Source organism: Perca flavescens, chromosome 3 (assembly GCF_004354835.1).
Source record: "Perca flavescens isolate YP-PL-M2 chromosome 3, PFLA_1.0, whole genome shotgun sequence".
Lineage (NCBI taxonomy): Eukaryota > Metazoa > Chordata > Actinopteri > Perciformes > Percidae > Perca > Perca flavescens.
In genome coordinates this window covers 35,445,680-35,469,598 of record NC_041333.1, presented here as the reverse complement: position 1 = coordinate 35,469,598, position 23,919 = coordinate 35,445,680, and the positions used below count along the sequence as shown (strand labels likewise).

The 23,919-nt window shown below is 40.5% G+C and overlaps 1 protein-coding gene across 3 annotated transcripts; it reads left to right on the top strand.

The window, feature by feature from the left end:
- The first annotated feature begins 3,207 nt into the window (after positions 1-3,207).
- Positions 3,208-20,702, top strand: LOC114549874 (rhomboid-related protein 4-like). 3 transcript variants are annotated; one of them, XM_028570182.1, is made up of 12 exons: positions 3,208-3,305; positions 4,334-4,417; positions 4,984-5,061; positions 7,105-7,260; positions 10,515-10,806; positions 11,169-11,301; positions 11,398-11,486; positions 11,659-11,715; positions 13,999-14,154; positions 14,224-14,267; positions 18,830-18,944; positions 20,179-20,702. In XM_028570182.1, the coding sequence occupies exons 4-12, from the start codon at positions 7,117-7,119 to the stop codon at positions 20,316-20,318; spliced, it is 1,170 nt and encodes a 389-aa protein (XP_028425983.1). In that variant the 5' UTR covers positions 3,208-3,305; positions 4,334-4,417; positions 4,984-5,061; positions 7,105-7,116; the 3' UTR covers positions 20,319-20,702. The 3 variants fall into 3 exon arrangements, with proteins under 3 accessions (XP_028425983.1, XP_028425966.1, XP_028425973.1); XM_028570165.1 differs by lacking the exon at positions 4,984-5,061; XM_028570172.1 differs by lacking the exons at positions 4,334-4,417; positions 4,984-5,061.
- Positions 20,703-23,919: the final 3,217 nt, after the last annotated feature.

Sequence of the window (23,919 nt, the reverse complement as noted above, 5' to 3'; positions counted from 1 at the left end):
ACGTACCGTCCCTCCAGTAGCTCTTCTGGTGCTGCTGTTTACTCGTTATCCAGCTGACTAGCATGACAAGCTAGCGTTGGCTCGGTAATAACAGTAATAAAGCAGGGGTGGTATAGTTTGCAAGACTAAAGACACGGTTTTATTCACTCGCCTTTTTTGGCCCATTAATTTTTCAATCTGTTGTCATGTATATATTATGTGCTTTGTCCCATATCAGTTATTGTTGACAAATATAATAGTGTGTGGTGTATAAATGAACTTATCTAACTTGCACTTACTACAATGATGGTAATAATTTAATGAATGTGTGTGTGTCTGTCTGTCTGTCTGTATCTGCTATTTGGGTTACTTACCTTTACACAACTATTAACTAAAACAAGTATGTATGTATTGAGTTGATGTAAATTAATGTTTTTTTTTTTATCCGATTCATCGATTAATCGAAAAAATAATCGACCGATTAATCGATTATTAAAATAATCGTTAGTTGCAGCCCTAGAGTTCATGCGAGGCTGCAAAATGTAAGTAAAACTCTAAGATATGGACTTTAAAGACTCCATTATATGTCTGTTACACCAGACCTCACTCTGTGTTTTGTGTTTTCCTCAACAGACACCAGAGAAGGCCCTCAGGACGAGCCAGTACGGCAGGCTGATGTTGGTGCTGGCTCCCCTAGAGGCTCAACCCCAAGGGCAGCGTATCGCGTGGCACAACGGATTTGCAGCCCCCCCCCCCACACACACACACGTAAATAAAACAGTTGTTTTATTGTGTTTTTATAGATTGGTTAAGATTCATTTTGTATTATTAGATGTCCTATTTTAGTAAATGTTAAGATTAATTTTCTTTTAGTGTGTTTTCAAATGTTCAATATTGGTATGTGTTTAATACAAGTTCCTTTTTTTACTTAAAATGACACAACTATAATACTGAGCACGCTTAGCCTAAACATGAAGCTATGAACACCAAATTGGTCTGTTATTCTTAACACAGGCTCAACTTTGAGTTTGAAAAGGTTCAAAGTATCTTGCTTTATTAAATTAAATAGGTATCCAGTGCAATACTTAACTGTCATAGAGTGAATGGGAACTTCCCCAGTTTCCTCACTGTCATTTCTTTTAGGGACAGACTACTACTATCTAATATCTGGAACCAGCTTGGTTTAGTAGAGCACTCTCCACTGTACAACACATCCAAATGTCATAGTCATAACTCATTTCAAAGTGTTTTTATTGTGACCAGAAATCCTCCTTACACGTCAATAACCTAATTTTAAAAACTGACATTTGTCACACTCATGACAGGGAACTAAGGGTTCCCCAGTGTCCTTGCTGCCATGGCAGTTACTTTACCAAATGGCGGTGGACACCAGGGGAACTTTGTGACACGGCAGTCAGGACGCTGGGGAACCCAGAACTCCCAGTGATGTGAATCACTATATAAAAATGTGACTTTCACTAAATGTTTCAAAAGTTTTTGATTCAACTCTGTAATTTTGCTGTCTGTTTTGAGGATGTTCTGAATGTTTGGCCAATCAGATTGCCTGGTTGGATCTACTTGTATTGTCATTTTGTAACATTTGTTACATTTTTCTCATTTTTTTGTAATGTAATTTAATTAAATATGGTCAACAATAAACAATAAAGTTGTCAAATAGCCAAATATATGCATGTATTGTTCTTGTTTTTAAATAATACCCATAATAGCATTTAAAATGAACAAAGAACCATTCATTCCGAAGAACCATTTGAAAGAGGTTCTTTATTGAACCAGTTTCTTTGAAGAACCATTTGAAAGAGGTTCTTTATTGAACTAGTTTCTTCAGATACAGTATTAGAGGACCACTAAGGTCTATATAAAAGAGACTTCAGATACAGTATTAGAGGACCACTAAGGTCTATATAAAAGAGACTTCAGATACAGTATTAGAGGACCACTAAGGTCTATATAAAAGAAACTTCAGATACAGTATTAGGGGACCACTAAGGCCTATATAAAAGAGACTTCAGATACAGTATTAAGGGACCACTAAGGTCTATATAAAAGAGACTTCAGATACAGTATTAGGGGACCACTAAGGTCTATATAAAAGAGACTTCAGATACAGTATTAGGGGACCACTAAGGCCTATATAAAAGAGACTTCAGATACAGTATTAGGGGACCACTAAGGTCTATATAAAAGAGACTTCAGATACAGTATTAAGGGACCACTAAGGTCTATATAAAAGAGACTTCAGATACAGTATTAGGGGACCACTAAGGTCTATATAAAAGAGACTTCAGATACAGTATTAGGGGACCAATAAGGTCTATATATGAATAATGAGTTTGTTTCTCTAAAATTACTTAGTTTCTCTAAAAAATGACTCTTTTCTTATAATCAGACAACATAATTACTTAGTTTCTCTAAATAAGAACTTAAAATAATTAGAAAAACTCAAAATAATGAGAATCTCTCTTAACAATGATTTAGGATAGTTTGAGAGGTTCTCAATATTACTATCTCAGACAAATGTAGAAGTAATAAGTATAAGTAGCATGAAATTGGAAACACTTCAGTAAATACACACAGCCTTACCTCAGAATCCTATCTAAGCTACAGTACTTCAGTAAATGTACTTCAGCTACATTCCACCACTGCTTTTCTTACATTAGACGATTTGAAATGTAGATTATTCTATTTAAGCAGACTAATGTAAAGGGTGCTTAAAGGATTAAAACATGGAGAGCATTCTGTGCACTGTTGGAAGAAGTCTTCAGATCCTTTACATAAGTAAAAATACTAATACCATGTAAAGTATCAGAAAAATGTACTTAGACTATTTAAAGTAAAAGCACTGGATGCAGAAAAATCACATTTTAGAAAGTGGAAAGGATGCAAACAGTTGTGTGTTTAATGGTCTAATCATTTCAGCTGGACTTGTAGGCCGTTATATTATTGACTAGTTTAATTTATAATAAAACATCAGATTTTATAAACTACATGTAATTGTACACATTTAATGTGTAAAGTAACTGAAGCTGTCAGATGAATGTAGTGGAGTAAAAAAGTACAATATTTCTCCCTGAAATGTAACGGAGTAGAAGTAATAGGACGTGGCATGAAAAGAAAAGACTCGAGTAAAGTACAATTATCTCAAATGTGAACGTAAGTACACTACTTGAGTAAATGTACTTAGTTACATTCCGGGAGCAGCAGCGTGACTTTCTGAGCGCGCAGGCTTTAAGTTTCGTTTCTGCGCGTCTCTCCGGGAGCAGATCCAGTCTGGAGACAGATGCGCGCTGAACGTAGACGGATGAAGTGTGAGTATGTTAAGTACATTCCGATGTATTCTTATTTATAATTATTATAAGAGGGCGTAATCTTTTTGCCCTGCTTTTGGAGCCTTTTGATTGTCAGAGTTTAGTTTCCCACCGTGTCTGGATCAGCTGCTGGAGGAGGAGGAGTAAACATGATGTTTTCCTTGTTGCAGCTTCCGTATATGTGTTTGTTTTTAACCTGCCTATGCTCACTACGTTTGTTTTGCAAAATGCATTTCATGAACTAAGTTACATCTTTAATTTACTTAGAAACGCATAGATAGATAGATAGATAGATAGATAGATAGACTGCCCAGGCACTCCTATATGTATGGACATGTGAGCAATCAGTTGATCCAGGTGTCAATCATCAGTCCTTATTAGCCAATCCCCACTAACCCCACCACTAAGCGCGTGCACATACACAATAGCGCAAAAAAGGAGAAAAGCTCATAATACGAATCAAACCCGATGTATGGCTCCTACAGGTCTTAAGGCCTAGGAGCCGTCACAATAGATAGATAGATAGATAGATACTATAGATACTATAGATACTATAGATACTATAGATAGTATACTGCAGATAAATAGATATACTTGTAGATAGATAGATGCTGTATAGATAGATACTGTATATAGACACTGTTAGATAGATAGATAGATAGATAGATAGATAGATAGATACTATAGATACTATAGATAGTATACTGCAGATAAATAGATATACTTGTAGATAGATAGATGCTGTATAGATAGATACTGTATATAGACACTGTTAGATAGATAGATAGATAGATAGATAGATAGATAGATAGATAGATAGATAAGGCTGCTGTGGAGACGTAGCAGTTAAGTCATAATCTGTCCTGCTTGTATTGACTATTATCAACACCTGTTGGGGCTGTGTTCATCATTTCATGTCTGCAAAACATAAAGAGAACAGTGAATATAAGAAAAAAAAATACATTATCAACACCTTTTGTTATACACTTAAAGTGGTAACTCGCAACATTCATGTTTGGTTTATACAGCAACGTGTTTGGTGCTGGCTGTTGATTGCTGTCGTGTTTCTGCACCGCGGTTCCCCAGAGATCCCCTGTCAATCAAACAGTGAGGTATGTTGTTTGATTGACATGTGCTGGCATACTGTGAAAAAGACAAAACTTTCATGAATTGGCTATAGCATGAAACAGTAGAAAGTAACAGTAGTATGTATGATAGCGCATTGTTAGAATATACTTGGCAGATTATTTAGTTCAGTTATCAGTTATCCACTCCTTCTGTTAATTCAAGGACTCTTAGATTAGACTTTCTCATAACACGAAACCTATCATTTAAAGATATGTTATTGTTATGTTTTTACACACTGTATTTCAATTCAGTTTCTCCCATCAGACAGATGTGATATTTTAAGATTTTCTTTTAGTAACATTACATGACCTGGACCACACACACATATGCAACATATTTAGGTGCTTCAATTTGAACTGTTGCCATGACAGTAATTAGGTCTTACATCATTCACATTAGACCACTGTCATAATTTTGGCGTCATTATAACTTGGCACATAGCTTGGATTACAATGAGAAAACAACTGAAAGAAAGTCAAATATTGGCCTCAGTGAAATGTTTAGACACAACTCATATGAACATATCTGTACTGTCTTTTATTCTCTGCAGCCACACAGCTTTGTGACATTGCCGTTGGCTTATTCTGGTAACATCCTAATACGCATATAAGCAGATCTCCGTCAAAAGGTAATACCAATTCATCTAGGACAGCAATTATTTTCTTTAACATTTTTGAAAGATTCTATAATTTCCTGAAGCCAAATTGCCTGTTTGTCCAACCAACAGTCCAAAAATCAAAGATATTTTTCTACTAACACATAAGACAATGAAAAGTAGCAAAACCTCACAAGTGAGAAGGTGGATCTAGGTAGTGTTTGGCTTGAAAAAAAGACTTTACTGATTAATTTATTATCAAAGTAGTTGCTGTTTATTTTTCTGTCAGTCAGCTAATCAATTAATTGGTTTCAGCTCGAAATACAGAGGCAACGTTGAGAATATATTACCTCTTGTCCGGAGCAGCCTGTCCTGAGTACTACAGTAGCAGGGAATCTAGAAGGTCAACGCCACTGACTCAGTTTTATCTTCATTAAGGGAAACCTATGTTAGTTTTGCAGTGCTTGTGTCTACAGCTCCACTTTCTCCCTGATAAAAAAAAAAATGAGCTTACACCGTCACAGTGTAAACCTGCTATCAGTGGTGAGGCCAGGACCCTGAGTTGTTTTTCATTCATATTCATTCCCTCTGAACTGGGGACGGTGACATATAGTTGGTACTTGCGCTACATATCCCCCTCCTCTGTACAAATTCAGAATTGGATTTAACATTTCAATTCCCCACTGACCAACAAGGCTGACATTATTCATTACAGCAAGTGGTCTTTCTGCTGGGCCTTAGGCCTGCCGCCCATCCAACGGTGCCTGTGGTAGGGGTCAGGGGTAGCTGGAGGGAGTTCCATCCATACAGGCCAGCAGCTGAGAAGCACCTTGCTAGGCCGAGCCATTTGCGGATGAAGGAGTTGGCTTTTGCCTTCATCCTGCTTACGGCTGATGAGGTGACTTCACACAGCTTCAAGCCACATCACCCTTGGGTACAGGGTGAAGTGATAACACCACACCTTGTACTTTCCTGGTAGCTGGCTTGCGTCGATCTTGGACAGGCCTTCTGACAGCTGCCGAAGGATGATTCTCCCCATATCCTCGTCTGAGAGACCAGATGTATAAAAAAAGTCTTCCCAGGCTTCGGATGGGCTGATCTACGATGCGGGGGATGTCTTCCCCGCTGATGGTGAAGATGACTCTTGTCATTTCTTTCCCCCTTTCGCAATGAGAGGCTCCTTGACTTCTGCGACTTGAACTTCATCCTGGCCCAGGTTATCAGCTCCACCAGGCTCTTAAGCAGCCTGGATGTCCATGGGGCGGTTCGTAGCAGGCAGGTGATGGCAACCATATAGCTCCTTAGGGGCGGGAGCCTCTGGCCTGCAGGCAGCCGGACCCCACCCACCACCTGCCTTGCCTCGATCAGGATGACCTCAAACGCTGCCAAGAAAAGAATGGAGGGAATGGAGCATCCCATTGCGATCCCTACTTCCAGTTGTTGCCAGCAAAGTGCTTTCCACATTTAAAAGATGTTTCATGTTTAGTTTAGTTGTTTGTAGGAATAAAGAGTTCTGTTGGCCAAGGGAGAAGAAGCTGTTTTTGAGTCTCTTTGCTCGGCTCTTTATGATCATGCACGAAAATGCTCCCACATGGCTGCACACAGGATTTTAGAAATATCAGGAAGCTAGGGGGGGGATTTAGGGGCTTTAATTTACCCTGAAGAAAGCTAACTGCCTCTGAGATTGTGTGAGTTTAAGGCTGACACTAGACACAAAAAATGTTAGTTTTTCAGATTTTGAGATTTTTTGGCTATTTCGCTTCCATAACACGTCTTCTTTCAGACTGGTGGAAAGAAAAATGAACACTTTATTTGACTACACTTTTTCTATTTGGTAAATAATTGTTTAAATGTAGGCTTATGTTTAAATATCCAAATGAAATCTACAGACACAAATGGACAAAGTGTGGTAATATAAACAACCTAAATGTGTATTTTGGATGTTTTCTTTCCAAGTCTGAAAGAAGACATGTTGGGGAATTAAATTGAATTCAAAATTGACCATAGCATTGCAGTGCAGTGTCTTGCCTTAAGACCAAATCCTCACGCTGTGGCGTTGAAACCATCTCTCCCCAGGTTGTTTTCAGTATGCAGAGGAGTGTCCAGCTGGGCCTGCTGCTTCTGGTGGTCCAGTTGTTCCAAGAGGGTCTGGGAAACATCCCAGCAGTCACCCTGGCAGTCCTGGGGTTCAATGTGTATCTTTACATGTTCCCTGCTGCTCCACCAATACAGGTATACGTCACATTGGGAATATCCCTTCAGCTACTTAAACTCTGCCGCTGTTATATTCAATTTTGTCAATTTGAAAACAACAATTCAACATCTTTACAGGAGTAAAACTTTATTGCATTACATTGTATTTTACAACTTCGGTTTGTAGTTTCTTTGCAGATTCAGATTATTAATACAAAATGTAAATCAACTAATAAACTACAGACTATTTAATGATCGGCATACCTGCCGTAGTCTCCACAGCCAGTGGCGCCGGCAGCCGTAATCCTGTACGCAGCAGCTGACAGCAGCTCTGTTCACAGTAATACTTTTCTCACTAATTATATATTATTTCACCAACAACCAATTCACTATGCTATGGACACTGAATATCTAAAACCAAGAATGGAGCTATAGCATGTTTAAATCGTGTGTTAACATGGACATGAATATTGCGGTTATGAGGCTTATCCCGTTTTTGATCATATTGGGGATATGATGTTTACATGGCACAAAGATAAATCAGGTTATTCATATCTCTGTACAGGCTCGCTGACAGCTGTCTGCTCTGAGCGGCTCCACCTCTCTCGCTCTCTTTTACAAAACGCTTCAGTTAAAAAAAATTATGATCTGGTCATTATTTATATGTCATTATATGATAAAAGTACGCGAGCACAATCTCATACACAAGAACAGCTGATTTCTGGCGCAGTAAACCTCATTTGACACGGTAGACCATGACATATTATTAGACCGACTGGAAAACCGGGTTGGTCTTTCTGGCTCAGTACTAAACTGATTTGAATCCTACTTAAATAATAGAGATTACTTTGTATCTAAAGGTAAGTATGCATCTGAGCATACAAATATGACATGCAGAGTTCCCCAAGGCTCAGTTCTGGGGCCTCTTCTGTTCAACATCTACATGCTTCCACTGGCTCAGATTATGGAAAACAACAAAATAAGTTACATAGTTATGCGGACGACACACAAATTTACATAACCTTATCGCCAGGGGACTACAGTCCAATACAAAAACTGATTAAGTGCATTGAACAAATTAACAACTGGATGTGCCAGAACTTTCTTAAATTAAATGAAGAAAAAACTGAGGTGATTTTTTTTGGAGCAAAAGAGGAACGACTAAAAGTCAGCGCTCAGCTTCAAACGACAACGTTAAAAACAACAGACAAAGCCAGAAATCTTGGTGTAGTCATGGACTGTAGTCAACAGCCACATTAAGACATTTACAAAATCAGCCTATTATCACCTTAAGAATATATCAAAGGTTTAAGGGCTTATGTCTCAACAGGATTTGGAAAGACTTGTCCATGCTTTTATCTTCAGTAGACTTACTTGAATACCTAAAAGATCAGTCAGACAGCTGCAGCTGTTTCAGAACGCTGCTGCTCGAGTCCTCACTAAGACCAAGAAAGTGGATCACATCACTCCAGTACTGAAGTCTCTACACTGGCTTTCAGTGCCTCCAAGAGTTGATTTCAAAAATACTTTTGCTGGTCTATAAATCACTAAACTTAAAACGGTGTAGGGCCAAAATACATTTCTGATCTGCTACTACACTATGACCCCCACCCAGACCTCTCAGGTGGTCTGGGACAGGTCTACTTGTTGTTCCCACAGTCAGAACTAAACAGGGGGAAGCAGCGTTCAGTTTTTATGCTCCACATATCTGGAACAAACTCCCAGAAAACTGCAGGTCAGCCGCGACTCTCAGTTCTTTTAAATCAAGGCTGAAAACCTTTCTTTAAATAATTGTTAATTTCTTATACTGCACCGTTACTTGTATTCTCGTATTTTATGTTTTGTAATTTTTTAATCGTTTTTAACTGCTCTTTAATATGTTATGTAAAGCACTTTGAATTGCCCTGTTGCTGAAATGTGCGATACAAATAAAGCTGCCTTGTCTTGAGGGTTTTTTGTGCGTACTAGGACATACAATCCTTCCGGCGCCACTGTCCACAGCGCTGTGGAGTAAGATCTTGCTACTCCACAGATACATTCTGGGATAGCTGCTAAGCTCCGGACGCAGTGGCAAAATAGTTTCGAGAAGGAACTTGTTTTGATGGGACATTTGAACCCTGCATAAAAAAACGCCACGTAAACATATTTTTGTAAACCTTTACAATCATTCCCCAAAAGAACGAAGCAGGCTTGCCTTGTTGCACGATCCAAATTTTCTTCAAAAGTTGCTATTTTCAGCGTAGCGTAGCTCGCTAGTTTGAAGTTTGTTTTCCGTAGCAAAGGGGCTTGAGAATGGCAACACACAGAGCGGGAGGGGAGGGGCACAGCTTGAACTTTAGGAACGCTCTCTCTTTCCGAAATGGCCAAAGTTTTTCATCGCAGCTAGATTATCTAAAGCCTGAAAACAGAGCCAAGAGGTGCTGCAGAAGTTTAGTTTTCTCGTAGACCACTTCCCCCCAAACAACACCAAAAATAAAGTGCCTACCATAGCTTTAAAGGAACATGCCGACTTATTGGGACTTTAGCTTATTCACCGTAACCCCCAGAGTAAGAAAAGTCGATACATACCCTTCTCATCTCCGTGCGTGCTGTAACGCTGTCTGGCGGCTCCAGCATTAGCTTAGCCTAGCACAGATCCAGCAGGTAACTGGTTCCAACTAGCCTACTGCTCCGAATTGTGACAAAAGCGACAAAATAACGCCAACATGTTCCTATTTACATGTTGTGATTTGTAGAGTCACAGCGTGTACAAAAAACAACGTAACATGAGACACAGCCGTCTTCTAACAGTAAACAAACCTGGAACTATATTCTCAGACAGGCTTGCTGCGAGCATATCACTCCGCCCAAGTACTATATTCTTCTGCCTGAGAATATACTGTAGTTCCCGGTTTGTTTACAGTTAGAAGACGGCTGTGTCTCATGTTACATTGTTTTTTGTACACGCTGTGACTCTATAAATCACAACATGTAAATAGGAACATGTTGGCATTATTTTGTCACTTATTCGGAGCAGTAGGATTGCTGGAACCATTCACCTGCAGGATCTGTGCTGGGCTGATGCCGCTGGAGCCGTCAGACAGCATTACAGCACGCATGGAGATGAGAAGGGTATGTATCGACTTGTCTAACTCTCGGGGTTACGGTGAATAAGCTAAATTCCCAATAAGTCGGCGTGGTCCTTTAAGTAAAAGATCTAAGTAGGCTACTCCACATTTCAGAAGTACAGTTCATTCCACCCCTGATTACAGTAAAACATTGGTATTCCTACTTTGTGTCCCACCACTCCTCAGGCCTGTGTGAGCCTCCAACGTGTGTTCAGGGATAAGGAGTGGCGTCGCCTCTTCCTGTCCCCGCTGCACCACGTGGACGACTGGCACCTCTACTTCAACATGGTGTCCTTCATCTGGAAAGGGATGAGGCTGGAGGGGCGTCTGGGTGCAGCCTGGTTCCTCTACCTGCTGTCAGTCTTCTTCCTGCTCGACGGACTCGTCTACTTGCTGCTGCAGGCGGTGCTGACAAAACTCATCGAGGACTCGAACCCGTTCGTGGCGTTCAGAGACGAGTGTGCTGTCGGCTTCTCAGGTACAAACTGTTTCAAGTCTCAAATGTTTCACAGATTTAAAAAAAAAAAAAAGTAAGCAACAACTCTGATAATTGATGAATCTTGTAGTGACTTTTTGAAGCAAAAATGCCTAAAATGATGACTAAAAATCACTACGATGTGACTATCTGCTGGTTTTCTTCGTGTCCCATTATGGCAAAGTGAATTATTTTGGAGTTCCAGAGTGTTGGTGGAACAAAACAAGTCTCGGCTCAAAAAAAGAGAAGTACACACAAAGTTAGACAACAATTACACACATAGTAAAAAAGATGAAAACGCATCAACAGCCATGACAAAGAACCTGTTTTGTGATAAATCCTCGGATGCTCCCCTGTGTTTCTAGGTGTCCTGTTTGCTCTAAAGGTGGTCAGTAACCATTACAACCCAGGGGGTGTGACCTACGTGTTGCATATCCGTGTGTCCAATCGCTTCGCTAGCTGGGTGGAGCTACTGCTGATCTATCTAATTGCTCCCGGGTGAGATACCGTACCGACTATACAGATCAAAATGAACCTATAGGGCACTCCAGAGTGTACCACACTGTGTAGTGTGTTTTTTTTTTCCCCTTTCAGGACTTCTTTGGTCGGCCACCTGGCTGGGATCCTGGTGGGTCTGCTCTACACTTGGGGACCACTGAAGACCATCATGAAGAAATGTGCAGGTCTGAATGTTGCTTTCTTAAATACAGAGGTTTGTGTTGGCTGAGTTTCTTCATCCTGTAACCTGTTAACATAGTGTGTGTGTGTGTGTGTGTGTGTGTGTGTGTGTGTGTGTGTGTGTGTGAGTCTGAGGTTTTTTTTCACTGAAATTCACTTGTTTCTTTTCTCCATCAGAGTTTGTATCTTCAGATTTAAATGTTCCACGGCCAAGTGTATTCTTCAGCCCCTCAGGTATTTGAGAAAACACACTTGGTAATTTAACCCTTGTGTTGACTTCGGGTCACATTGACCCGTTTTCCTTTTTTGTTTTATATCAGTGTGACGGGGCGCATAACTGCCGTCACGGTAGCGATGCGCTATCTCAAAGACTGAGTGAAGAGGTTACCTGTATATGTTTGTTTGTGTCTATATGTTCGGTTTTGATACTGGTTTTATATCATCTGTCATTCTTCAAATTCCCCATATTAATCCTGTAGTTTTGTGCACAGGTGATTTGCTATAGCTATATTCATCTATACATCATTGTCTATTGTTTAAAACTGTACAGGTTATCACAAAGATCACCTGTTATAAGAAACACGCAACACTTAAGTCTTTGTTAACTAATGCTCGTTTATTGAGTGTAAAAGTATACAGAGGGTAAAATGGTTTGGGCTTACCACCATGTGCTCTTTGTTATAAGGGAAGGTTTGCTCCTACCCTTGGTCTGTAACTTCCGGGGTAACAGGAAGTTGACCGACATTTTATGTATTATATTTTACAGCCAAGATGTCTTGTGGCTGTGGTTAATTGTAATGACAATTGTATAAATTATATGCTATATCTGTCTAGATTTTTGGATATTTTTATGTTGGCTGTACGAAGCCATTACGGTCTACTCACCTGCATTGTGTTATGTTGGTATGTTCCAATTTGAGGTGCTGGCGTCAGGCTATATAGAGTGGCAGTAGTATTTGCTCTGTGGACACAGAGCTAGAGTGTACACCAGGGGTGGCGAACCTGTGGCTCTTTGCCTGCTCCTTTGAAGCTCTTACTGTGTACTGTGTTATTGGTGGATTTTTTTTTTTTTTTTTTTTTGAAACATTTCAGATGAGAAAAGAAGTAAAAAAGAAAAAAAAGCATTTGAATTATGCATTTGCCAATTATTTTAAAATAAAAAAATAATGCAGCAGAGGTTTTTATATGGACTACGGAAGAGGATTAGGGCCACTGGTGAAAAATGTATTTGAGTTCTGACTTAATTCTCAGAATTCTGAGAATAAAGTCAGAACTCTGAACTCAAATACATTTTTCACCAGTGGCCCTAATCCTCTTCTGCAACCTGAGGAAAAAAAGCAGCCACAGATCACCTTCCTCATTAACCCTTTTACTGCTGATTGTTTGAAAGCCCCTCTAGTGACAAATGAGTGAAAGAGTGGCCACAACCGAGTACAACCAGACCTAAAAAGGATTGTGGATAACAAAGACTGTCAGGTTTCCCACTGAGTCAATCTAAGTAAGAAAAAAAACCCTATGAAAACTGCTGTGTATTAGGACTTTCATTAGATCTGGAAGTCACTGTTGTAATATGGACGTGCATGTGTGGTGTGGCTTTTTTTTTGTGGCTCTTTATGCTGAACTGATTGGCCACCCATGGTGTACACTGAGAGAGTAGGACGTCTGTTAGATATCCTCAGTGTTATGACTTGCATTATGGTCCATTATTGAACAGTTGTTTATTTGTTTGTTTTGAATCACAAGTCAATTTTTACTTTATTTTCTTGAAAGTACCTTTTGTTGCTTTCCTTAATTTTATTAATTTTTACGTTATCATTTTGCCTGTGGGCCTTAATTGGGACATGACAATAAAAATCCCATCATTTCAACATCATCTTTGACTCATCCTGAGTGTCCATATCTGCTCACGACTACTCACCGCATCTACCCTCAACAATCAGAAAATATGGGATGTAGAAATAAGCGATGAAAATGTGTAGAAGAAAAATGTAACAATGTGTTGTTGGAAACGTTGGAAAAAGCCCAACAAAAAAAAACTGTGGAAAAAAAGGCGTCAAAAACAGCGAAAAAAAACAGGGTTCAAGGTTGACGGGAAGCCAACGCAAGGGTTAAATCCACCGATTGCTGTCAGAAATGTTCAAATCCTACACATGGCGACTGTGATGATAAAGGAAATGGAGAGGAGAGGATTCATTATATACTTAGATAACAGCTGGATATACTCTGGAAATAAATAATTTAAAAAACCCAACAAATCTGTAAAAAAATATTTTTCTGTAAACATGCAAATAATCCTCCAGGGAGGTTTATATCCTCAAAACTATTTGTGTATGTGTATATATTTCAAACTCATTCAAATGAACTACATGTTCTCATTTATTCAAGGTTCTGTTTTGAAAAGTGGCACCCTCAAAAGAAATGAGAAGTACACAAAGCCATCCATTGTTGCTTACTGTTGGCTTACTCTGTAATTAATGTGTGTTTTTTGTATCTACACGTGTGTGAATGCGTGTGTAGGCTACAGCGGTACTAGACGAGAACACTCAGGAGAGCCACAGCCTGCAGAAGATCATATTGCCGATGATGCATCTGAATATACAGAGTCTTTTATCGCAGGACTGACGGAGGACGAGCAGATAGATATGGCGATCAGAAGAAGCCTGAATAACAGAGGTAAAGAGGGCTCTGCTGCCAGGTGGCTTCTGTGTCTAATAATATCTAATATTAATTTTTATTTTTTAGGACAAACCAGCCAAGGAGAAACTGAGCTGCCCGCTGAGGAGGAGGTGAGTCCCGAGGAGCTTAGTAGGAGAAGTTTGAGGAGATTTAAACAAGACAACGGTGGGTCATAAAACACAGGGCTATTTAAAGGATACGCCACCGTTTGTTGAAATAGGGCTTATCCCGGTCTCCTCTAGCTGTAGATAGGTGGGGTCTCCTCTAGCTATAGATAGGTGGGGTCTCCTCTAGCTGTAGATAGGTGGGGTCTCCTCTAGCTGTAGATAGGTGGGGTCTCCTCTAGCTGTAGATAGGTGGGGTCTCCCCTAGCTGTAGATAGGTGGGGTCTCCCCTAGCTGTAGATAGGTGAGGTCTCCTCTAGCTGTAGATAGGTGGGGTCTCCCCTAGCTGTAGATAGGTGGGGTCTCCTCTAGCTGTAGATAGGTGGGGTCTCCTCTAGCTGTAGATAGATGGGGTCTCCTCTAGCTGTAGATAGGTGGGGTCTCCCCTAGCTGTAGATAGGTGGGGTCTCCCCTAGCTGTAGATAGGTGAGGTCTCCTCTAGCTGTAGATAGGTGGGGTCTCCCCTAGCTGTAGATAGGTGGGGTCTCCCCTAGCTGTAGATAGGTTGGGTCTCCCCTAGCTGTAGATAGGTGGGGTCTCCCCTAGCTGTAGATAGATGGGGTCTCCTCTAGCTGTAGATAGGTTGGGTCTCCCCTAGCTGTAGATAGGTGGGGTCCCCCAGCTGTAGATTTTCCTCTAGCTGTGATATTGGGTTTTGTAGATAGGTGGGCCAACACATTTTTTGTACATGCATTGTTTTAGTACGATGCAACACCGGCAGCGCCGCCGCTATTTAGCTTAGCATAGTGAATGGAATCCTATGTTGCCGGTTAGCATGTTGTGAGTAAAAGTGAGCCAACAAAAGACAAAAAAAAAAAAACCTAATTACTTGCACTGAGACAAAAAAAATGCGTTGGCTCACCTATCTACAGCCAGGGGAGACCGGGATAAGAACTATTTCAACAAACGGTGGCGTATTCCTTTAAGCGAGGGAGCGGAGTTTGGGTCCGGGAAGAAGTTAAGCTAAAAATGCAAGACTTTCACCCAGGAAACGGGTGTTTGTGCCTGGGAGTACTAACCCTAACCCTAAGGGGGCCTGTGTTTTAACCATAGACCGTTAATATTATTGGACAAAGCATCCAGCTTACTGGCCTATAGGGCTAGTCACTAAGATATCAGCCCACAGATACAGTTAATCCTAGATTTACTGTGCCACATATGTAACATTAAAATATGATTTATAAAATCATGCCAACAATTAATATTTTAATAGCTTATGAAAAAAGGTCATGTAAGAAGGCTTTAGGTTGCCCTAAGAGTTATTGTAGGCCCAGTTTAATATACAACTTAATTTCATACAATATGTAGTAGGGGGTCCCTGCTACATCTCACTTTAAGTTAAGGGGTCCTTGGTTTAAAAAACATTGAAGACCCCTGATGTAAGGGGGAAACAATGCCATTAAGGACAAAAGCTTAGCTTAACCCCAAAATGTGGGGACAAAATCATATGACTATAATAATTTAATATTAAAATCATACCTGCAAACTCAGAAGGGCTGAAAAAGGTGACAAATCTCTTCTGTGTTTTTCAGACACTGAGTCAATCTAAGTGAGAAAAAAAAAAACTATGAAAACTGCTATGTATTAGGACTTTCATTAGATCTGGAAGTCACTGTTGCTGTTGTAATATGGACATGCATGTGTTGTGTGGCTTTTTGCTATGGTGCGTGTTTTTTTGTGGCTCTTTATGCTGAACTGGTTGGCCACCCCTGCAATAGGGTGTCGGATGGTATAAGTTTATACTTCTCATCCAATCACAATCATAGTCACTCTCTCCGGATGGCGCGATCTGGATAGTTTTATTTGTGTGTGTGTTTTTGAACGATGACGAGCCGGAATGAAAACAAGCTGAACTGAAATAGGAGTAACGAGGCTATTTTTAAAATGTAAGGAGTAGAAAGTACAGATAATTGCGTGAAAATGTAAGGAGTAGAGGTAAAAAGTATGCTGTAAAATAAAGTATAGATATCCAAAATTTCTACTTAAAGTGATGGTTCGGAGTAATGTCACCCTAGGGTCCTTTGCACTACGACCTCGAGCTCAACACCCCCCCAGAAGCTTTTTTTGCCTGGGTCTAACATTGGGAGAGTTAGCGTAGAGTAGCGTTATCAGCTGAATAGCTTAGCGCAGGGGCTAATGGATCCGAGAGTGTCTCTTGTACATTACCACACTAATAATGCCCGAAATGATACCAAACTTCTACAGTAGTACAAATAGGTTATGTACTCATAAAACGATGGATTGGAAAGTTTGTAAGTACACCAGAAGTTTATTTAAATAACACTTGCCTGCTGGCTTCTTCTCTCTGCTGTTGTTGCTGCTGTAAGACGAGTGCTTAGGGACCATCTACAAATTACTACACCGAAAAGAGATGCAACAAAAATATTTATTAATTTAACTTATTTTTTAAAGTAAGTGCTGTAGTATAACTAGAGGGGAGACAAGTTATAACTGAGATAAGTTTGGAGACATTACCTTATTTAATCATTAAATAAATAAATATTTTTGTTGCAACTCTTTTCGGTGTTGTAATTTGTAGACGGCCCTAAGCACTCTTACTGCCCGGTAGTAACAGCCACAGCAGCAGAGACGAGAAGCCAGCAGGCAAGTGTTATTTAAATAAACTTCTGGTGTACTTACAAACTTTCCAATCCATCGTTTTATGAGTACATAACCTATTTGTACTACTGTAGACGTTTGGTATTATTTCGGGCATAATTAGTGGGGTAATGTACAAGACACACTCTCGGCTCCATTAGCGCCTGCACTAAGCAATTCAGCTGATAACGCTAACTCGTCAAATGTTAGACCCAGGTGAAAAAAGCTTCTGAGGGGGTGTTTGGCTCGAGGTCATGGTGCAAAGGACCCTAGGGTGAAATTGCTCCGAACCATAACCTTAAGTAAGGTAACAAAGTATTTGTATTTTGTTACTTGACTATGACTTATTTGGATATAGTCACATAGCGCCCAACAGTCTATGGCTCCTCCCTCACTCCTCCCTCTCGTCTAAAATCGTCCAATCCGCAACCAGGATGGCAAACTCGACGACTCATAGCAGATCTCCACAAACCAATTGGTGACGTCACACATGCGCTGTCCATTTATATTAACAGTCTATGGTTTTAACCCAAACCACAATCTTTTTTTCTAATGTTTTCTATTTCTTATCTTAACTAGTCGTTTTGGTGTCTAAACTAAACTGTCGTCGCCACAGGACGGTCCTCTTTTGACGGCTAAACCCAAATGAAACGGCCGCTGTCACGATCGCCACCTCTTAACGTAACTGTAACGAACGCTAAACTTAACTATCGTGTGACTGGTTTTCGGTAAGTGTAATTTCTTGGGATATCACACAAACCCGTTCATGATGTGTCGCAAGACTGGTCCTGCCCCCGAAAAAAAAAACGCTCCCATAGGTTGTTTGTTCAAGCAGCATCTACGAGTAGAGCTGGTACCAGCAGTGGGTAAGCGCCATCAGAGCGCCACTCATCTATGTAAGGAGGCAGGTATGGATACCCTACCCAAGCCCGACGGGTCCCGACCGGTTCCAATGGTACCAGACTCTAGTAAGGAGGCAGGTTGGGGGGGTGGATGGGTCAAATAAACAGGACTTTCACACAGGAGGAGACCGGGTTTGTTTCCTGTTTCAAAATAAAAGTAAAAGGCCAGTGTTTTTAATCTTACGAACATCACGTTCACATGCTTAACCAGAAGTGAAGTAACTGATTTGAACCATAAAACATAGACAAACTAGCCTGACAAGCCAGACCCACATCCAGATGTTGGGTCTGGAGCTTGAGAATGCTCTCTTTCTTCAAGAGCTTAACCAGAGGGGCGGGATAAAAGGTTTTCTTTCAAATTCCCTCTGCACGTATTATGATAGCGCTCCAACCAATCAGAGCAACGAAGAAGGTAGCGAAGCTAGTTGATAGATTAAACTTTTGCCGTATCCGGTGGGCAGCAAAACTCCAAACACATCTTCCTTTTTTAAGAATGATTTCTGTGCCGTTCTTTGTTCTTTTCTCAAACAAAAGCTGAACTCCAAGTCTTCCAGAAGACCACTGTTCACCAGCATCAGCAGCAGCCATAAGCCCCGCCCACAAACTCTATACACGATGTGATTGGCCAGACCAGAGTTTGTTTTTTCCAGCTTACAAGTCAACAGAGAGTGCCTAGACCCCCCTGGCTGCAAATTAAATAGGGTGTGTCTAGATTTCTAGGCTATAGACAAACTGTGACCGTTTCCAAACATTAAAGACTGCGACTGTACGTTCTCTGGTTTAGATATGAGGATAGAAAACACTCCTGTGGATCATATTAAAGGGTAGGAATAAACAACACATATTGTTGTATGGTTTGTTGGACTTGTTGTGCTGATCATTTTGGAAGTACAATGCTATCAAGGAATTAATGGATATCGGGAATGCTTGATCCGTGATCTGAACGGCAAAGTCTCTAATAGTATTCATAAAACATTTGTGTTTAATTCTCCACATGATAATCCACAGCCTGCGGAAGATCATATTGCCGATGACGTATCCGAATATACAGAGTCTTATGTCGCAGGACTGACGGAGGAAAAGCAGATAGAAATGTTGATCAGAAGAAGCCTGAATGAAAGAGGTAAGACAGAAAGATAACAATAACTGGACGTGGTTGCTGAGCAAAACATTTTCCAGGCAATCTGTTTAAAGTAGAGATGTTCCAATACCGATTTCAGTATGGGGGAAAAAATCCTCCAATACCGCCTAAAATTCCTGTATCGGTATCAGCAAAGTACTGGAGTTTATGCTGCGATTTATTACTGTAGCCCCGAAGAAAATCTACTTTAAAGTAGTTTATTTATTCCGCTATGATTCACTGTCAAACTGGATAATAAGATAAAGTTCTGCGACATTCATTGGCCTGGCCATACAACAAAGATAGAAATCATATCCCATCATTACAGGGATAGTAGTATACAGCTGTTAAAACATAATAAAAGATATCAGATCAGTACTCGGTATCAGAAGAAAGGTTTTATTGCCACAATAAGTACACTTATGTGGAATTTGCCTTGATGAAAGGTGCATACACACATATACAAACAAACATCTAAAACATTAATATGAAATAAACAATAAATACAGAAAAAAAATACAGAAAAAAAATACATGCAAACAAAGTTACTTTTGCATAAGAGAAAAAGGCTGAATGGGTTGAATCTAGGGGTGGAGGAAAAAAATCGATACAGTATAGTATCGCGATATTTTTCGTGGCAATACCGTTTCGATACACAGACGCCAAGTATCGATCTTTTATGATATACACGTTGGTCAGTCTGTCTGCGTGACAATCCCATTTTGCAGCAATACAATTGAAGTGAGATGAACAAACAGAGAAATGTATCTTAGATGAAACAGATGTTTACAAAGTTTCCTTTTGGGGACATCATTTGAAATTGTGAAAAATTAGAATTTGGAAAAAAGGTATTACATTGCAATATATCGCAGAATATTGCAATATGTTTAAAATCGCAATAATATCGTATCGTGACGATATCGTATCGTGACGATATCGTATCGTGACGATATCGTATCGTGAGGCCTCTGGGGATTCCCACCCCTAGTTGATTCCGAAGTTTGCAAAGAATAGATAGTATGTGCAATGGGCAGATGTAAAAGTCCAGGATGTAGGTTAGTGCAAGTGTAGTGGCTAGGGATGGGGATGGTTGAGAGTCAGTATGGGCCGATACGCAAGTTCAGGTATCGGTATCGGGAAGGCAAAAATGGTATCGGACCATCTCTAGTTTAAAGTTACTATAAATATGAGGCAAATAAATGTCAAAAATGCACAAATTGAATGTTTGATTTTTCAGTACGGAGCAGGCGGAGAGAAACGGAGCACCCCATGGAGGAGGAGGTGAGTCCCGAGGAGCTCAGGTCGAGGAGATTGAAGAGGTTTAAAGAAGACGTTTCCAACCCACGGAGGGGCAGGGGCAGGAGAAGAAGATTATAATGACAGAAAGAGAATTCACAATATCTTTTATCATCAGTTTCTTACTAGTCTCGCATGGGTAAAAAAACACGGGACTTTCACCCCAGGAGACCGGGGGATCGAGTCCCACGTGTGACGGTTCCTTTCCTCGTTATTCTTTTCCTAACCACAACTGTCCCGTTCCCCGTTGTTGCGTCCTCCAGACGCGAAATAAACGTCAAAATCGTGACCTGGACACGTTCAAAATTTGTAGCGTGCACACGAAATAAACGTCGAAATCGTCACCTGTACACGTTCAAAATTCGTGGCGTGTACACACGAAATAAACGTCGAAATCGTGACCTGTACACGTTCAAAATTCGTGGCGTGTACACGAAATAAACGTCGAAATCGTGACCTGTACACGTTCATAATTCGTGGCGCGTACACGAAATAAACGTCAAAATCGTGACCTGGACACGTTCAAAATTTGTGGCATGTACACGAAATAAACGTCAAAATCGTGACCTGGACACGTTCAAAATTTGTGGCGCGTACACGAAATAAACGTCAAAATCGTGACCTGTACACGTTCACAATTCGTGGCGCGTACACGAAATAAACGTCAAAATCGTGACCTGTACACGTTCAAAATTCGAGGCGCGTACACGAAATAAATGTCAAAATCGTGACCTGTACACGTTCACAATTCGTGGCGCGTACACGAAATAAACGTCAAAATCGTGACCTGGACACGTTCATAATTCTTGGCGCGTACACGATATAGACGTCAAAATCGTGACCTGGACACGTTCATAATTTGTGGCGCATACACGAAATAGACGTCAAAATCGTGACTTGTACACGTTCAAAATTTGTGGCGCGCACGCAAAATAAACGTCGAAATCGTGACCTGTACACATTCAAAATTCGTGGCGCGTACACACGAAATAAACGTTGAAATCGTGAACTGTACACGTTCAAAATTTGTGGCGCGCACGCAAAATAAACGTCGAAATCGTGACCTGTACACATTCAAAATTCGTGGCGCGTACACACGAAATAAACGTTGAAATCGTGAACTGTACACGTTCATAATTCGTGGCGCGTACACGAAATAAACGTCAAAATCGTGACCTGGACACGTTCAAAATTTTTGGCGTGTACACGAAATAAACATCAAAATCGTGACCTGGACACGTTCATAATTCGTGGCGCATACACGATATAGACGTCAAAATCGTGACCTGTACACGTTCATAATTCGTGCCGTGTACACGAAATAAACGTTGAAATCGTGACCTGTACACGGTCAATTGACTTCAAACTTTGTTTGTACTGGTGTTATTGTTGAATACATTGTGAATACATATTTCTAAAATTGTATGATGTTTTTATTTTTGTATTCCTCCTGACACTGACTGTTTGGTGGTTTTATTGATCTACAAAACATATTCTTTTTACTTGAACAGTGCAGTGAACAGTGATTCGAACCTTATTGAAATTTATTTTGTGTAAATTGTTAATAATTGAGCAATGGGAAAATGACCGCTAATCGAAAAATTAATCGTTAGGTTAGTCGTTTAAAAAATAATCGTTTGGGACAGCCCTATTGTATTGTGTTTAAACTGTTTTTCTTTTCCTTTTTTTAATCTGATTTCATAGGTGTTTCAACTTTTAATTTAAATCTTGTTATATTTTCTCCATATCTATGTGTGTGTATATATATGTATGTATATGTACAGTATGTGTTTTTTGTCATTGTAAAGCACTTTGGTGCGAAACCTGTTTGCTTTTAAAGTGCTATATTAAATGAAAACTTGTTTGAAATTTTTTGGTTTTCTGCATTATGTGCAGAGGTGGAAGAAGTACTCAGATCCTAAATACCACACTGAAAATACTCCACTACGTCCTGCATTCAACTAAAGTAAAAGTATGTAAGTATTATCAGCTAAATGTAATTAAAGTCTTTTCCTGTTATATCTGATGTTTCTGGACTAATATCCTTCCTGCATTAATGTGTATTTTGCATCTTACTGCTGTAGATGTTTAATGTTGTGCTCATTTGAACTCCTGTATATAATGTTGGGTAGTTTAATCTACAGCAGTGAATATAAGATCATCATATGTTGGTCAACTATGAGTCAACTTTTCATGGTGTCAGAAAAACAGCCCTGTTTACAGCTTTGAGACAATGCATTTTCCAGCTGATACAAGACGATTTTAAAGACTTTATTGTATAAGTATGAGAACTTTCTCAACACAAAGGAAGACTTTCATCCTTCAGTTCATCACAAACATTCAACATCATCACATCTGGAGATACGTGGTTTTCACTGAAAAGGAAGGGGAGGAAAAACTGTAATTAAAGCTGTCAGACAAGAGCATTGGAGCAAAAACTACAATAATTACCTCTGAGATGTAGAGGAGGTACAAAGTAAGAAATGTCACCACTGTCAAAATGATCACCACTACATGGCAACCTACAGTAAGAGCTAATGGCTCTGATAATGATGTGTCTCGCCTGAGACAACTCATCCGGAGTACGTGGGAGGTTGCAGTGGTGCCATCTTTTACATTCACTGGACTTGTTGTGTCTGTAAGCGCTGGCTATATGGATGAGTAGGGCAAAAGCCCTGGTGAGGGAGCACATGCATGAAAAGCGCTGTAACCGTGTGGCGGTAAAGCCCCGGTTCTGAGTCTGAGTAAGAAAACTACTCACTTCAGGTCGTATTTCCATGCCTGATTCTGGGTTAACAAGTTCAAACGTCCGGCTTGAATCCGTGTCAGATGGATTTGGTTTGTGCAAAAAAGCTGGTCCAGTGAACCACATAGTCTTGGTCAATGGGGACGCAGGAACTGACCTGGATGCGTGGTCAGCCGGGTTGTCCTCTGTGTTGACGTAGAACCACTGGTTAGGTCTTGTGGACTGACGAATTCGTCGGACTCGATTGTGAACGTAGACATAGAAGCGTTTTGTCTGATTGTCAATATATCCAAGCACGACCTTGCTGTCACAATAGAACTTGATCGCATCAAACTTCAGGTACCACAACAGTCCCAAGCTGCGTTGCACTGGTGTAGCTTCATCGCTAAGGTCAAGGTCTTTCAGAACTGCTCTATCCTCTGGTGCAAAGGCCTGAAGGACGGTTTCGCTGTTTGAGGCGAACTTGTGAAGCCTCAGGTTCAATTCACTGAGAGAGGCCTGCGTTCTCTGTAGGAGACTGATGGCTTCGGCTTCAGTTGGCACACTGATGAGCCCATCATCTACGTAAAAATGATGTTCGACAAACTGGACCGTGTCTTCTCCATGTTTGTGAGCACCTTCATGGATGGCTCTCAGTCTATAGATGGCTACGGATGGTGACGGACTGTTGCCGAATACATGGACCCTCATCCTGTAGTCGATGATGTCCTTAGACATGTCATTGTCTCTGTACCACAAAAACCTCAGATAGTTCCTGTGGTCTCTGCGGACAAGAAAGCAGTGGAACATCTGCTGTATGTCAGCCATCACTGCTACATGTTCCTTGCGAAAGCGGATCACCACCCCAAGGGGGCGTTGTGAGGTCCGTTCACTTGCTGTCGGACTTTATGGACCCTCACAATGTCTCTGCCTAGCAAGATGAGGATTTCCACCTTG

Coding starts and splice junctions, on each gene's coding strand:
- LOC114549874 (XM_028570172.1), top strand. CDS start 7,117: ATGCAGAGGAGTGTCCAGCTGGGCCTGCTGCTTCTGGTGGTCCAGTTG. Junction 10,807..11,168: donor GTGTGCTGTCGGCTTCTCAG/GTACAAACTGTT, acceptor CTGTGTTTCTAG/GTGTCCTGTTTGCTCTAAAG. Junction 14,155..14,223: donor AAGAAGCCTGAATAACAGAG/GTAAAGAGGGCT, acceptor TTTATTTTTTAG/GACAAACCAGCCAAGGAGAA.